The following is a 17,429-nucleotide window of genomic DNA, read 5'->3' on the forward strand; positions in this document are numbered from 1 at the left end:
TGACCCCTTCCTAATTAAATGCTGTGTTGCCTCAGACCAAAAGTACATGATAATCGCATTAAAGCATATGGTGTCGCTTTTATCTGACCGCCGCAAAGCCATGAATCAGTCCGACGGTGAGGTCTAAACACAATGCCATGGACACACAATAACAGTGAGCTCAAACACCTCGGTGCTGTGCACATGCTTGGTCCTGGTCAGCTCCTTTGCTGTGGTATTGTAGCTACTACTATACTGCAATGAGTGTAAAGGTATTTAACATATTTGTGTGGGAGGTTTTTTTTAGTCGTCTTGTGGTTTTTACTACATTGTCTGCAGGTTCTCTCTATTGTACGACCGTGAGCACGCTGTGAGCAATGAGTGCAGCTTGAATAATGCCCTACGCTGCAGAACAGAAAAAGCAAATCATTTGCGGCCCAACATTTTATCACAGCCTTCTGCATCTTTTTTTAACAGCCAGCGATTGTGTTATGTCACAGGGGAGAAGCTGAGAGTGAAGAGCGTACCGTGTGTGTGTGTGTGTGTGTGTGTGTGTGTGTGCGTGTGTGTGTGTGTGCGCGTATGTTTTCACGAAGTGGGTTATTTTTACCTCACGTGCAGGAGCTTAAGGGTGGAGATCCATAGAGGCCTGTGCAGAGGCAGGCGAGAGCAACAGTCTATTTTTAGACTGCGGCTGACTCTGTGTAACCCTTTGTATGCAGCGGCTGCAGAGGCAGCAGTACTCCATCCATCCCAGTCTCGCTCAATATGATCAGCTGCAGTGAATTCTTACTGCCAATTACTGTATGTGGATAGGTATCGAAGAATGCTTCTGTGCAGACAATCTTCTAATGTGCTGGCTGTCATTTAAAATGAGGCTTTGTAGACTATTACGAGGGTTGACAGAATGAGCTATTTTTGTCTCTGCTGCTGAAACCCTTTTGGGGCATTTTGCCATTATTAGACAGCACAGTGGAGAGCAGCAGGGCAGGGGGAGACAGAAGGGGAATGACATGCAACAAAAGTCCCAGCTGGGTTTGAAGCAGGGACGTTGTAAGTTGTAAATAATGACACTGATACAAGTGTTGGTGTAAGTGAATTGGATAGTCCAATGACAGAACTGGGCTTAACATAACTTTAAAGTCTATACAGTATAGAGGGAAATGATTGTGAGTCAATCAAATCAGCTATATCCATCTATATGACTGGTGAAGATTCCTAGAATACCAACAATATAACAGCTGTGTCAAATGACTACCAAGAGGTCGAGGCAGCTGGATTGCAGCAGTGCAGTTTTGTACAGCACATGTGAGTGGAAAGAGATCTTGATGTTCTCGCACCTTAACTAACCCATCTCCAGACAGCCAACAGGGCTAAAACGCCCCCTAGGGAACGCATTATTTCAAGAAAATGTGAGACGGTGAAAACGGAAAAATCTCCTGCAGGTGCTGAAAAAAATATGACAGCGGTGTGTGGCTGAATCCCAGAGAGAGGTCGAGCAGCAGCAGATGTACATCTCAGCAGTTGGCTCGCATCTCTGTCAGAAAGTATTCCTCCTACTGTATCCCCAATCCTCAGCCGACAAAAGCGTGTTGTTGTTTTTTTTAAATATCAGACACAATATTGTTTGTAAATGAGCATGTACACTATTTGGACAGAGTCAGAAAAGGTTGTCCTAATTTGCAAGTTGTGAAAAAATAATCAAATGTTGATATTCACAGAAGGTGGGGACTGTTCAAGATGGGATAACTGCCTGCAGATGCATTATGTGCTCTGCTGCCATAAAAAAAAAAAAGTAGCACAAGAAGGGGAAAGGTGGTCACCATGGAAACAAGCTTTGTTTGAAAAGCTCATGCAATGAGGCGTGCCTGCTCTTGTGCGCACCGATCCGGCAGAGGAAAAAAGGCATAGGGAATGGCGAGGGGACATGGCTAAACACCGCTGCAGTGAGCGCTGACTTCCCGCTCTACCACAGGGGGTATTAACTGAGCCGGCCCCTTGCAATGATAATGGCGAACGGTAGCAAGGACTAGTTGGCATCTAGGGGTTGATTTTGTGATGGGATGTAAACCCCCTGAAGGCCTGTTTAAATCCCCTGGGAGAAACAGCTGCGGTGTTGATACAGGGAGAGGATTGGGATCAAGGGGGTCTGAGAGCAACCTGCTGGTGGCATCACAACAAACACCAGATGACTTTCAAGACTGAGAGCGTCCCCAGCACTCGGTGTCAGGTTTATGCAGTGGAAAATATTATGCATTCAAAGATGATGCTGAGATAGAAAATAACCACTCACATATTTTACCAACAATAATTCTAAAGTTTTGCATAAGGTGTTGGTTTAAGATTAAAGGGAAATCGGGAAAAAGAAAACAGGTATCCAGCAATGTAGAATTGTCAAAATTTTGTGAAGTCAATTTTTTGCCTTGATCCTGATAAACAGAGATAAAAAGATTTTTACCAGAAACAATAACCCAATCACTGTAATTAATATACAGACCTTACTTTAGAACAGCACAGAAATCGTCAGAATTTTCTATTATTAGTATTATTTTCATAATACTGTTGTCTGTGGTTAATACAAAGTAACGGGAACACTGTTTCCAGAGAGAGAGGCTATAATGTACTTATGACTGTCAAAATCTAATCAGTTCATGCATTGGACTAAGAGACAACCAGAAATATTAACGCCTGTGACCACAGCTATCGCCAGCGTGAACGCATAAAATATAATCATCTAACGTCACTGTGCTCCAAGCAGTGCCACTTGGAAGTAAAGAGGTGAAAGGACTACATGGAAACGGTGGAGCAGCGCTATGACTCCCATAGAGATTGTGCAAAGAATAGTGCAGAGAAAACTGATGGAATATGCCGATGATGGGCTGAGAGTAGAACTGTCACGATAACAAATTTTGCTGGATGATAAACTGTCCCAGAAATGATTGCGATAAACGATTATATTGTCATTTTGAGACCATTTTTCAACTAATATAATGATATAATAGCATAATAACGCAAGTACATCCTTCCAAAGATCAACAAACTTCTATTTCTAAAGAATGTTCGAAATTGGAATTGGAATGTGAAGAAGACATTTTAAATATCCAAAATAAGTAAACAAAACAACCAGAAACAATAAATAAAAAGGACTCTTAGTCTCTGTTAGCAAAAACTGCACTTGAATTACACACAACCAAAAACTGTAACCTTAACTCTTTTGTATGTCGTCTTTCACACTGTACAGTTGTGGAATTGCCATTTGAGAACATACATGTCATATGTTCTCCCAGGCAATTTGTACTGGCTGTCAAATGTTTGCAGCATTTGTTGAAATGCCGGCTTTTTGACAGTACTAAAGGGCTGCATCTCTTTAGAGATGTAGCGAACTACACTGTCTGTAATTGTGCACCACTTTGCACTGTCCTGTTTGTATTTTGTTTGTAGACTAAACGCCCCAGTGATTGTGGACTGTTGGGAAGATGGAGACAGCCTCTCTGTAGCTTTAGTTGCAGTTTTTTTTTTTTTCTTTCTTTTTCTTTTTCTTTTTCCTCAGCTGGGAGGACTGCATCAGATGCATGTTTGTTGTATTGCTGCTTTTAGTTGCTACTGTTTCAAAACAAATGCGACATACCGGCTCGTCCAGGTTAAGTGGTTCACCGCGGCCATTTGGTTTGAATCCGAAGTGCTCCCACACTGCAGCTGTTGCGTCTGGCTTTGAAACCAATTCCATCTTTGTTTTTATTCCGTCAAATCTCAACTAGGGTTACCTCTGGCTTCCTACTCCTCACTGGGATCTTATGCTGCGCTCTGTGTTATGTCAGCGGCAGGGCCCCACCTCCCCACACAGAGACAAAGTGTGACTGACAAGAGGGTTCACGTGACATACACAAGAAAAACAAACAAGCATGCAAATGGAAATTATCGAGGCCGGTAAATTATCGAGCTCATTTATATTTATCGTACGATTAACTGATTTATTGATTATCGTGACAGGCCAGGTTGAGAGGGATCATATCACAAGGAGGCGACCAAGCATCTTCTCTCACTGGTTATATTTATATAGCTGAAACCCAAGACAAGAGCCTCAGAGCCTATGCTCTTCAGTTCTGATAATTAAATGCTTCTGAAACACTTGCATCAAACCCATCCTATACAAAAGAAGGACGCACTAACAGATCTGACTGACTTGCAGTCAAACCCAACTAATTACAATACTAGAAGTTGCTTCATGGAAATGAATTTCCAGCCTGACATTTTGGACAACATTTCTTATTTTCACTTCACATTAATAACAGACACTTTAATTTGCTCCGGCTCATCATAATTTGCTCATTAGAACAAAGATCCAGTCGCAGAAAGGTCAGTGCTGTCTGACGGTGCACAGAATCACTCTTCTTTCCTCAAATGAAAGAATATAAAGTGTGATGAGAGCGGCGCTAATTTACATGCTGTTTATGCAGAGTAGTGACCAGTAGAGCCTGCTCATTTTTCAAGCTAAAAAGGACAGCCACTGAGGAATAATTGTGGCGGTAATTAGTCATTTTGCCAAAACCAGACTTAATGTGTAAACCACCCAGAACATCGTTGGTGCCCATCTACCGAGCATCAGTGATATCAGTGAAGAGAGATGTCTGCACAGAGCCCAGAGGATACTAAAAGACATAACGCTCCCCAGCCACAGTCTGTTCACCCTGCTGCTGTCTGGGAAAAGATATAGAGGTATTCACTGCCATGCCACCAGAATGCAGAGCAGCTTCTTGTCTCGGGTTGTGAGACTCCTGAACTCCTGTCCTAATTCTGCGACATTAAAAAATACTTGTCTTGTGTAGCATTAAGGGACTACAACTTCCATTTAATTGTACAACCCTGTGTTGCAATTATTGGATGTTGAGGCACTGAAAGGCATAGCAGGCGGCTTTCTGGCTGTTAGTCATAGTATCTGGATGCAGACATGGCATTTGTGCTTTATACAAAGATTTGATTGGCTGTATGGGACCGAGTTCTCTATCTATGTAGAGGTTTTAAAAAATTTAGCAAATCAATGCAAAAACAGGAAAACAAATGAATGTAAAAGATAAACTAATAAAACCAGAGGAGTGATTAAAAGAACATTCCCCGGGTTGGTAAAGTTGGCCAACAGTGTTTGTGCATCTCTTGGGACATCTGTTCCATGTGAGCCGGTGTTTACAGTGCTTTTCTCACCCTGATCATGTACCAAAGGTATGCATATTATTGTACATAAAACCACTTGGACTGGAAGCTTTTGTTGTTTACCTTGCAACAGCTTTTAGCAGTTTAAGCTGCAGCTCTTTCTGTATACACAGGAAATAAATAGATTAGACATAAAGCAACATCATGTAATTGTTTTACCTAAAATGTCTTTTACCTTTCAAAAATGGGAGCCAGAGCTTGATAAGTTCCAAGTGTCATTTTTTCAATTTACTGGGATTTTTTGGCAATTACGGTCCATGGAAACAGCGCACTTTTTGTGGAGTCATCTTTTATGGAATAACAATAACTGTTTACGGGTCTACTAACTGATTAAGGAAATTGCTTCAAATTTGCGTCCAAAGGCAGATGTCTCTTCATGAGAGACTGTGAATCTCACACTGTTGGAAGTTTCTCAAAGGATATGTCAGGTGAAATCTGGGAGATCTAACCACAAAAGAAAAGAAAGGCAGACATCCTCTTACGTGTCTTTTTCTCTCTGTTCTGCAAACATGGAAAAAAAAAAAAAAGTTTGGTGATCACTGTGTGGTGTCGCGGCGGTCTATGGGCACCCTTTGGGCTACCAAACATCAAAGTGACTGTTTGTATTCTGAGGTGCTTCACTTTTTCTTTCATTGGCCATTAAAGAACACCATCAAGGGGATAAAGACCTTGTAAAAGACATGTCTGTGAATGATATGAGAAGATGAAAGCAGCACTCTGTTACACACCCTGCCCACCCCACTCTCCACATATTGCCTTCACGGCGAGAGAAAACACAGTCCGCAAACTGTAATCACTGCTCAGAAAAGACCAAGGAGATCTTTTTTTCAGAAGCAACATTGAATAAATGTAAGTTATAAACTGCCGCAATCTAAAACTACTTAAATGTGGCTGTAACAGATGATGGAAACAGCTTCCTGCTACTGTCCTCACATTCCCGGTATCTGGACACAAGTCTAAATCTGTGGTTCAAACTGCTATATGTCTCTCCATGCAAGAAGGCTCTCTCTCCCTTTTCTATTTGTGTAGCCTTGAAAAAGCTCAATGGAAACGATTAAAAATCGCTTGTTCTAGGAGGAAACTGAAGATGATTGACAGAGTCATTTTTGCGACTGTCTGATTGAAGCCTTAGCTTTACTAGTCCTGGATGAAGACTCCAGAAAACATCTTGCGCCTGACACCTCATTCATCATAGAACAGGAAAGAAATACGAAATGACAGGGCCATCTGATGTTGAGAGAAAATGAGTTGAAGAGACAAGCACAATATGGTTCAGCAGACGGAGTTGTACGAGTGCGTGGCCTTGACTCTCTCTGTATGCAAAGTCCTACTCTGCTCTGAATAATCTGTGCATGTGCTGGGTGTGTGCCAAAGGAAATGATCAGCATGTCGCCTAAAACCATGCAGGGGTTTGCTGAGTGAGGCTGCATCGCTTTCTCTGCCTCGGAGGGGTACCTACAGGAATATCATGTGCTGCGAAACGATCAATGTGCTGGATCTGAGCTAATCTTCTGATAATGAATTTATGTCTGTCAGACTTCAAGAGAGATCTCCACAGGATGGAAGCACAGATTGGTGGAGTCAAAGGCAGTGGTTGTGTCTACAGGGAATGTCAGTCAAAGCAGAGAAAAGACATGTAAGTCCATATATACATCTGCAGTTGTTACCAGACTTGACATATTTGACCTCAGAGGAAAATTGTGTCATAGAATATCAGTTTCTAGGGAAACAGGATTTTTAAATCAATTCTGCAAGACATCATGTAGTCTGAACTCTACTAAAACTTGCAATAGACACGTTTTCTGCTTTAAAGTACTATTATGAAGTAATACTGATTGCATAATGTAGCGGTTATTGAATAATGATATCATCAGAATTTCAAATGGTTCCCTGTAAACTTCCCTCTCACAATGCAATTTAGTCTTCCAATGAAAGCTCTTGGGAAAATAAGGCCTGACTGGCAATCTAGGTAGCCTGGCAGCCTGGCAAGATTTCTATCTGCTTTCTCATCTCCATTAAAGACTAAATGACAGAATGAAGAATAAAGTTGTCTGTCTTAATTAATGTGTAACATTGACGGTATCTTAATAGCAATAAGAGATAGGTGAAGTTAATCTTGGCAGTTGGGGGAATTATAAACAGTGACAGATGACCTGAATTAGAAGACCTAACAAACATACTATGCAATGAACTAAATAATAACTGTTGTTCTAAGAACAGTTTGGATATTTTCTGATCTTTTTGATTTTATTGAAACTTTCAGCTTGTACTCTGGTGGAGGTCTGGAGGTACTCTGCTACTTTAGATAATTACTCAAGTAAATGTACCAATACAAGAATGTTAAATACTCCTTTACATGTTCGGCTATTAAACTTTTTTTGCAGATAAAAATACATTTTGTGAGTTGTGAAATGATTAATGGAAGCGAGAAGGAAAAAGTCCTGTGACTCAAATCTGTATTTATTATCCAGAATTGTTTGGGGTTTTTTTCCCCTCAAAATGTAAAACTATTGAAACAGTAACACTCGGAGGGGGAATCATTCATTGTTTTCCCAAACACATCTGAATTCAGACAATAAACCCAAACCAGATACTGTCTTTTAGTAAGAGATTACCATGACAAAACAGGCTGGAAACCACTGGTTTAATTTTGAACTAGGTTTTTTTAAAGGTGATCCTAAAGGATAATCACATGTTTTTTTTTTCTGGAAAACATTAGTCTGTTACTAGACTGATTAATAAGATTAACTGATTAAGTCCAAAATTACTCCCTGAAACGTAGTGGAGCAGACATATGAAGTACAAGTAGTGCAAGTACCTCAAAAGTGTGCATTGAGATCATTACTCGAGTTCCCTATCTGCACAATTTAATGTCTATTTTGTTTTCATTTTTGAAAATATCTAATGATGACTGAAAAGAGCAGTCTTACCAGTTAGATTACATCTTCATATTCATACAACCTTTAATAGTACTTACAGTCTGGCAAAGCTTTACATAGTGCAAGTGTTCCTCAGGCAGAACCATGGGTGGTAAATGGATAACCAGCATGGGACCCTGAGATCAAAATCTCTTTCAAGTGACTCCTGAAAATGGCAAAGCAGCAGCATGATTGTGCTTTTTTTTTGCCAGTCATCCCCTGATTCTCTGTTATGTCTTGTTTATTCAATGAAATACTAGCAGAAAAAGAAAACAACAACAACAAAAACCCTTGACAGCGCAGCAAAAAAAAAAAGGAGAGCATAGAAAGGAGTGTGGCACACCTAACCAGCAATCATTAAGCAGTGATTCCACTGTGGGTATGATACCACTTATACTAACTCAAAGCCTGACCTGTCTGTACCGTGTACAGCTGGGAAAACATCCGCTCTAAATTTAAAAAGACCACAGTACATTATCTTACACTGACACAGGCGGTGTTGTTGTGGAAGCTAATTTGAAACTGTGGCCTGTGCAACTACAAGCCACTCTTCACTGGAAATAATTTATCCACCACACCACAGCTTTGAAGAAAGTAGCAAGCTACACCATATGTGACTCAGAAACAGGAGACTTTACCCCCTAAATAACAAACTAATTCATTTATCAAGTTGTCACTCCACAACAAAAGATCATTCTTGAGGTCAGACTCTCTAGTCTACAGTGTTGTTTAAACATGTAAATAAATGACGCTAACGTTACACAATAAACAAAGAGCTGTTTAAGTTGTAATATTCTTCTGCCTGAATTTTCTCACAATTGAAACCAGTGACTCATCAGTCTGTTGACAAAATTGTTTTCGTTTTCTTTTTCAATAGAATATATGATGAGCAATTTTGTCAGGTTTCCCGGCTACTTAATGGAAAAGAGCTTTCTGCGGGAAACTTTACTGCAACAGCTAAAGTGCACCCACACCTCAGGGAGATGGACTGAGGAGTGAGACTGCGTAACTGAACTGTGCCCACTGTGGCTACACAGGACAATAATGGGATCAAGGTAAATGGTGCTTAAACACTGTGCAACCACAGCACAAGTCAATGAGTATCTTTAATTCAATGAAATGACTACACTCCAGTTTCAACATATAATGTGCTAATATTGGATACCAAAAGCTACTGGTCGTATCACACAGTGAAAGAAAACCGTGAATTTGTTCAGTTAACAGTGGGGGTCAAAGTTCCTCCACTGCTTAAAAATGGAGTTCACTGAACTGGGTTGAACAATTATTTCAAAACGAGTTTTGAAAATGTAAAAGCTTTACTGAGCACCTGAAAAAAAAAAAACCTGTTTAATAAAATAAGGATAAGGTGAATGAATGTAATTACCTCCAAGGGGATTAATTAAGTAATTCTAAAAAAACAACATAAAACATATGTATATATATACACATATATACATATATATATAGACATACTATATATGTCATGAGCATGCATGCAGATTTGCACATTTAAGTTATACTAAACTTACATACTGAATACTTTGACTGACTCATGAGTTTTTGTTGACATCCTGTTGATCGTGACTCTCATATCAATAAACTTAATTCTAGGCTTCATGCTAAGTGTATTTAATATTGTGTTTGTTTTGCAAACGGGTTAGGATTACACTGACAAATGTACTTCCAAATACATTTTTTAGTTTGAAAACGCTGTGGTATACTGTGCATTAAAAACTACCTTGTTTACAGTGCATGCTGGGAAATCTGCTGATATACTGATCATGTTTTTAAACTTGATTATACAAGATAAATGATCTCAGCAATACATTAAAAACAACTCATAATTTCAAGTCAACAGACTCTTAGTCAGAAGAATGCCTGATCATCTTTCATAAGATGAAAACATTCTTGCTTCGTACAAGTACGTTTCACAGCACACTTCAATACAGGTAGCATCTGCTCCCAAACACTGGAAACAAACACTTACATTATACTGCATACAAATTGTAACCAGTCATGTTGTTTGATTGTTTTGTTTTGTTGTTCTTCATGCTTGGAAAAAAAAGCACCTTGTGCCCAGCAAATGTATTAAAGTACAGGGTTAAAAAACAGTTTTTCTAGAAGCTAGATACTTCTGAAGAGACTTTTGAAGTCATCCTTTTAGGGAAAATGACAGTTACAAAATGCCAGTAAGCTTATCTTAGCAGTTCATTTCTGCACAGGGAAGATTACTTGGAGTGAGCTGAGTGATGAGCTGTTTGGCTCTGTTTGAAAAGATCCCTTTCCACCCCCTAATTCCCCTCAAATAATAACATTCCACCCCTGTGGAGAAAGGCCTGTGAGTCACCAACAGTGTACCTTGGCTTGTGGCGAGGGTTGCAGTGGAGAGAAAACGCTGACAGGAATCATAATTTGACACTTTCCAGTGAAACGACAAGCAGGGAACGAGTGAGAGGGGTAATCTATAGAAACAGCAAGAGTATGAGGATGTGTGGACATGTATATTTGTGTGTCGGGGGAAACATAAAAGCAGTACAGACATTGGGGAATTACTTATTTCAGATTAAAAATGAACAGATCTTGTATATCCTTTACAAATTTTGATTTCCCACAGATTTTGTATTCTAAGCAAAGAAGAAAACACAGTGTAAACGCATTTAGACTCTCATATGACACTGACTCTGAACTCCAGGCTAAGTCATTTAGGTGAATAAGCAGCTTCTTACAAAATAGTATGGAAGCTCTGAAGCTGAAAAAAGAAAAAAAAACTCCATCATGAAAGAATTTAGTGTCAATAAATATTTAGCAGCATGCCAAACATAACAAAACCAACATATCACTATTTTTCAGTGCGTATATGCTGTCACACTCACATGATCAGGTAGAAACAAAGTTTGCCTCCAGTTTATAATTATTATTATGCTTCTGCCCCCCACCTCCTTATTCAGAAAGGGCTATGGTCCCTTTTACAGGAACTTCCTCAACACATTCACACCTGAAGATAGGGTTGGGTGATCTATCGTGATCAGCAATAGGCTGACATGATCTAACAAATCTATTGTGTATCAGCAATAGGCTCAACCAATGGTTGGTTTGTTGGAGCTGATATTTTGGTTTATTTTGGACATTTAATTTAGCTAAATCATTGGTGAGCATCCTTGAAAATGTCACTTAATAAATAGTTAACCTGTAAGCACATAAAAAAGGAACAAAATCTGTGGTTTTCTTACTGTGATTAGAAAGAAGTCGAAATTGAGCAGAACTGACCAGCACAAAGTAATGCCAAAAGACCACTTGGGGAGCAAGTTGACGAGCAATGCAGCTCCGCCACTCACGCAATAGAGATGTGACTAAACATATATACAAAACTGAAGTGTCTCTTGGTGTGTAGTACAGCAGCAGGATGGAGTATTCCTTACCCACTCCACATGCTTGTGCACATCTGCGCTATATAGGGGGCTGAGCGTGGCCGGTTGGATAATGTACACAGATCACTGAACTTTACCTGGAGACTCCACAGTTGGGGTTAAATGCATCTCAGTGGTGGTAATGAGGAAGCCATAAGAACCCAGATTTATCCTGCCAGTCCGGAGATCAAATCTGCAATACTCACTTCTCTAAATTTTAGGCCACCGATGCCACTTGAAAATTTCAAAGCAGGGATGACTTTATCCCAACAAAATAAAAATTCCACTCACCTCTGGCACTCGCTGGCATGGAGAACCAGGTCCTGGTTGTTCTTGGCGCTGACGGTGAGCTCGTGCTCGGTTGGGTTGAAGATGTCGAGCAGCAGGTGACACTGGCGGGTGCTGTAGACAGACACAGGCACAAGTGTAAAACCTTTGTCCACTCAAAAACTCATAGCAGGTTTCACTGAGATGCAACTTTTGTTTGCATGGGCTCACTCTGGTACACAGCCATGTGCATCAATTTAGATTTAATAGAACATTATACACATTAGAGGATGACTGATGAAGTTTTGATGACTTTTCTTCATTTCAAAAGCTAACTGTGTCATCATCAGAACTAAGGCTCCAAAGAAACATATTTATCAATGTCTGTTCAAGTTTGCTGCACAGTGATGCAGATTTGTTTATTTTGGTATTTATTACTTTGACTTTGATGTTCGGTTCAACAGTTATCTAGTTTCTACTGAAGCCAAAGAGCGTTTATTTCCAGCACTGCTCTTTCCAGATCCAACCAATCGTTAATTTATGGTCATTAAAAATCCACTCTTTCTCCAGTACACACACGCATAACAAAAAGCTTTCAATAACTCCTGTTCTATAGGGAGACTCAGCTGCCCATATAACCTATGCATAATTTCTTGTTAATGTGTATGCAAGTTTATACTTTATGCATGAGGTTACAATTACTTTCTAAAAATACACGGCCACATACACACACACAGCAAATGCGTGAGATCAAGAGAAGACACGGTGTGAAGTACTCATCAGTCCTTGTCATAACATCAAAGGTGGCAGTGCTTTCATCAGGCCCGCAGGCCTGGCTGGAGCAGGCCATCTCCACATCATCCCGTGCCTGCTTTTCTCATGCAGATCATAAGAGGTCCAATTTGTGATTTAGATCAAGACAGGAGACATGATGCTGGATTTTCAAAGAGTTAATTTTAACCCTCAAGTGGGTGTTGTTTTTCCTCCGGTAATGACGGATGAAAGGAATGAAAGTCTCAGAAACAGAACGGACTGTCCATCCAGAGAGTGTGCTGATACATTAATAGTTTCTGCGGATGGACAGGAGGCATTTTTTACAATTTATACATAATATCCACATGTTTTTTTGGGAAGAGTTGAGCTAACAGGTTTTAGCCAGCCTATAAAGCTAACTTCGACACCAGCAGTTCTTGGCTGGTCCATTTTTGGTGGTTGATATCGCTGCTGACTGACTCCAACAGGTGGGTCTGTGAAACACACAAATGCAACACTGTCTATACAAGACACTGTTTCCATTCATAATGTTGTTGTATATAACACGTAAATATGTAGTCCTTGAGTATGATACAATGCTTTCAAAATAATAATTTCAAGGAGGGAATGCGATCTTATATTCTTGCCACCACTGGGTGTGTAGTAAACACTTCATACTAAACAAAACACCATGACATTAATGTTAAGGCATTACACCAATCCATACACACAGTACTAAAGAATCAAAAGGGGTCAAAGACATACCAGCAACATGTCCGATTAGTAAGATGCATATGCTGAATTATGAAAACAAACAAAAATAAATATGTAAAATTAAAGGTGTCATGTTGTAGAAGGTGACATTTCTGAAAATGTTTTAATCATGACACAGGTCTAGGTGCTACATGAATACTCAAAGCATCAAAACACTCAACAGAAAAATGCACACAGCCCATATTCACAGCTACTTCAAATCAGCCATCAGGGCATCCATAAAGTTATAAACTATATGGTCACTAGAGCTGGGCGATAAATCGGCAAAATCGATTAACTCAAGTTTTTGGTTTAGGATGATTTTAAAAACTGAAAATCTATTTTTTTGTGAACTTGTTCCGCCGCCGCTCCTCAAGGGCACTAGTTGGTAGTGGGCACCGCCCTCCCCTACGCATTGACTTTCCACAGAGAAACAAACACAACAACATGCAGCGAGCCAAGAGTTCGTTCCTAAAAAGGCACAGTCTTGTTAGTAGCTTTGGTTTTGTGGCGTCGGACCTCGAACAAACCACGGTCCGCTGCAAAGTTTGTTTAAAGGCTGCTGGAACAGAAGGCCCCAGTGGACAGCTGTTACAGACGCAGTCACGTTGCGTACCGCTAAAGATATGGTGCCCGTATATACAGTGGAGACGGAGATTCATCAACATGCTGAAAATGTTCGACCCCAGGTTTGTGCTACAAAGCCACAACGGGGCCTGACTCAAGCCAGAGGAAGCAGACAGGCTCGTCCTCCTGGCCAAAAATGTGTAAAACAGACAGCAAGCACAGACCTCATTCCTCCCATTCTACCAACTTGTCATGTTTACTATGCAGTGCATGCACATGATTAATTTAGTTCACATATCTTCAGGGATATAAAATACTTTTTTGTAAACAAAATAAAAATGATGTTAACACTTTATCAATACCAATATGGAAACTGATCTGTTTTTATAATAACAAGTAAACTGACATGTTACATTTATTTTTACAAAAGCATTTTATCAAAAAGGGACACAGTCTTTTCAAAAGGAAACACTATATATTTTTTCAAGTGAGTTTGAAGCTGCACTGTTTACAATGGCAGGGCAAATTTGTTTAAAATCATAGAATTACAATGAATCAATGCTTTGAATAATTTCTTTGTAATTTGAAGTTTGTTTTTGAGAAGGGGAAAAAAACGATTAAATGTAAATAGATTTCGGTGTGAAAAAATCGGAGAATTCATTTTTGGGCCATATCGCCCAGCTCTAATAGTCACCATGCTCAGCTACATCCCCCAGTACAGCCCTGACTGTAAAAACACCAACAGACCTGATGAAGAAACACATAGGGCAGTGCCTGTTCAAACTGACCAATCAGAGCAGACTGCTCTTTTTGTGAAGGCCTTAACAAGACAAGCACAATACAGGACCATTACATTAAGTCTACAGGAATGAGGTGATGTGAAGGAGGCTAATTATTCCATATACACACTTTGAATATTTTACTTTTAAGTTTTTTCTTTAACATTTTAAGGACAATCTTTAGTTCTTTGAGACAACTCTCATAATTAAAAAGGGGGGCTATGTAGAATGCAACAAAGCATTAAGTTGAATTAATGAAACTAGAAAAGAAAAGATGCAAGAATGTGTCTTTTGTACTATTGAAATGTTGTCCATCACCCCACCTCCCCTCTTAAATCTCTGGGTTAATGGAGGCATAAGTTGAGCTTGCCCTAATAAACTGCTGTGGCAATTAAGGAAGCATATTTTTTAAGGCCTACCCATGTTTCTTTAATTGTCTCGTTGTCTTTGTTGGCAGACATGATTAACGGGCTGAGTGGGATGGGGTACTGATTTATAGGCCAAGGCGTTTAGCTGAGGTGATCAATCAGACCTCCCGGTTAGGCAACACAGGCTCATTGCTCATGCACAAAGTACCTGAGATAAACTGATGGAGCAGAGCCTGGGATATAGGCACAGACAATGTGGATTTGACGATTTTGATAAGACTTTCAACAGCATAAGTCTGAAATGATGCCGAACAGTAGTGGACAGCTTTATTCAAGACCGGTTACTGCGGAGATTGGTGCAAGGCTACTGTAGACAAAAGCTGAAAATGTTTTTGAACCAGAGGGAACTGACTCACAACACTGAATCATTTTGATAAGTATTCTGCCGAGCTACTACACAGAGCGTCAAGATACAAGCTAAATAAATAATTCAAAACTGCCAATAGGGTTTCAAACTACTTGTCTCCATTTCAGTCTGTGAATTTTTTAAATTCCTATTTAAGAGCAGAGCGAGGCAGAGAAAGAGCAAAGTCATCCCTGGTGTTTCAAAGTAAAAAAACATACTGAACCTGCATCCTTGCTCATATTCTACTAAACAAATTATGCATCAATAAATTTAACAATTCTTCTGCCTTATGTGCATTTCATGAAACACAAACAGCATTGGCAGCATGAGCTGCGTGTGACTGAACATGTTTATATCTGGAGCTTTGTGAGGTCGAGATTGCTGTCATGTCGTAACTACCACATGTTTCCGAGTGCAATTCATGAATTTCAAAGAGACAGTCATGAAAAGAGAAGGAGACCTTTACTACAGATCATTCCAGGTACATCTGGTGGTGCACCAAAGGGGGAGAGAGCCAGCTAATGAATGCCACCGTCTATTTCTGAGAACTCAACCACACTGACAAATGAACCATGAAACCTGGCGCCACACATTTCAATGGCAAGACCACAAAAAGACATCAATACAAACCAGACAAATGCCAAAGCCACAGTCTGATCATCTCTGTCTCTACATCAACAATAGAGAGCAAATCGAGCCAATGACACTGACTGGGCTTTAGTTGAGACTGGGGACACTGCTTTTGTGAGGTGGTGGGTGGTGAAAATGGAACACACTGTGGGAAGAGATCAATGGAGCTGGCCCCACGCCTCAGTCAATTCTGCAAATCTGCAATCAATAAGTGCTGATTTTGCACCCGTACTCTGGCACAAAAACGTGACATATTCCCCCACACAAGATGTAATAGACTTAATTAGCCTGGCTGGGTTTAGAGTACTGCCAATGATAGGCTATTTTTAGCTACGGGAGCCAATGAAGGGCAGTTGACTTTACTTTTATGCCCACATTTAAAGATGTAATAACAAGTGAAAAGCTGCTCAAAACGAATTGCCGGCTAGTCAGCATGTGCAGTCAAATTATGAATTCAAATCAAATCATGAGTGATTACTCACTAAAGGGCCAGTTTACTCAAAGGCACATTTTCTTTTTTCACAGTATTTAGCCATGTACATAGATCTGGTTTTATCTGTCCCAGTTTGAGTATATCTGTCTCTGAGATTTCTGTTTCCACCCTGAGAAATAATGGAGGTACAGTGAAGAGAATAATACTCAGAGTCAAACATTAAAAATTCAAAAAGAGTAAAAAAGCTACATTTTAATCTAGACACTCTGTCGTTGTTACAATTACTAACCATGCTATAGATAAAAAAAAAAACAAAAAAAAAACAGGATGCACAGGATCAGTTCATGTCTCCCAGTAGAGCAATGCATTTTCCAGGGCAACACACTGTTGAGCAAATGGGATTTTAACGGCTCCCTGTACAGTATGGATCACTGAGTAATTCACACATCCTGGCTCTCAGTCATACTCTTGAACAGATCAGTCACTTTAAATATGGCCACATGTACACTCTGTACTATATATGGCAAGATAGAAATACCATAGGTAAAGGTATATAAATGCATAGCGACTGAGGCAAAGACAGCAACGGAGAAGGGTGGGGGAGAGGCAAGGAGAGATGTGAAGTGAAATAATGAAAGAAGTCAGGAGAGACACAACAGAAGGGAGGCTGAAAGGAAAAAACAGATTTGAGATGAAAAAGAACGGACAGAGGAGCTGAGAAACAGTGAGACAGAGAGCATTTGAAGAAATAGTAGAAAGTCAGTCGGTGTAGAAAGTCAGAGAGAGCAAAACAAAGGCGGGGAGCTACAGTGTAATTCATGCACAGTCGCCCTTTAAGAAATACTTCCATCAAATACATCAAATGTTTATTTGTAAAGGCTATTTCAGAGCGGTGGTGATAACTATGGTCATTTTAAGGCCTTGACTTGTGATGTTGTCATGGATTATACTGTTGCTTTAT

General features: G+C 39.9%; 1 protein-coding gene across 3 annotated transcripts in view; it reads right to left on the minus strand.

Annotated features, from left to right (window-relative positions):
* The window catches only part of trappc9 (trafficking protein particle complex 9), a 207,940-nt gene that overhangs the window by 82,025 nt on the left and 108,486 nt on the right, over window positions 1–17,429 (minus strand). For all 3 annotated transcript variants that reach the window (XM_037093057.1, XM_037093056.1, XM_037093058.1), the window contains one exon: window positions 11,804–11,914. In XM_037093057.1, coding sequence (XP_036948952.1) covers window positions 11,804–11,914 — 111 coding nt within the window. The remainder of the gene's footprint in view (window positions 1–11,803; window positions 11,915–17,429) is intronic.

Source organism: Acanthopagrus latus, chromosome 3, assembly GCF_904848185.1.
Source record: "Acanthopagrus latus isolate v.2019 chromosome 3, fAcaLat1.1, whole genome shotgun sequence".
Taxonomy (NCBI): Eukaryota; Metazoa; Chordata; class Actinopteri; order Spariformes; family Sparidae; genus Acanthopagrus; species Acanthopagrus latus.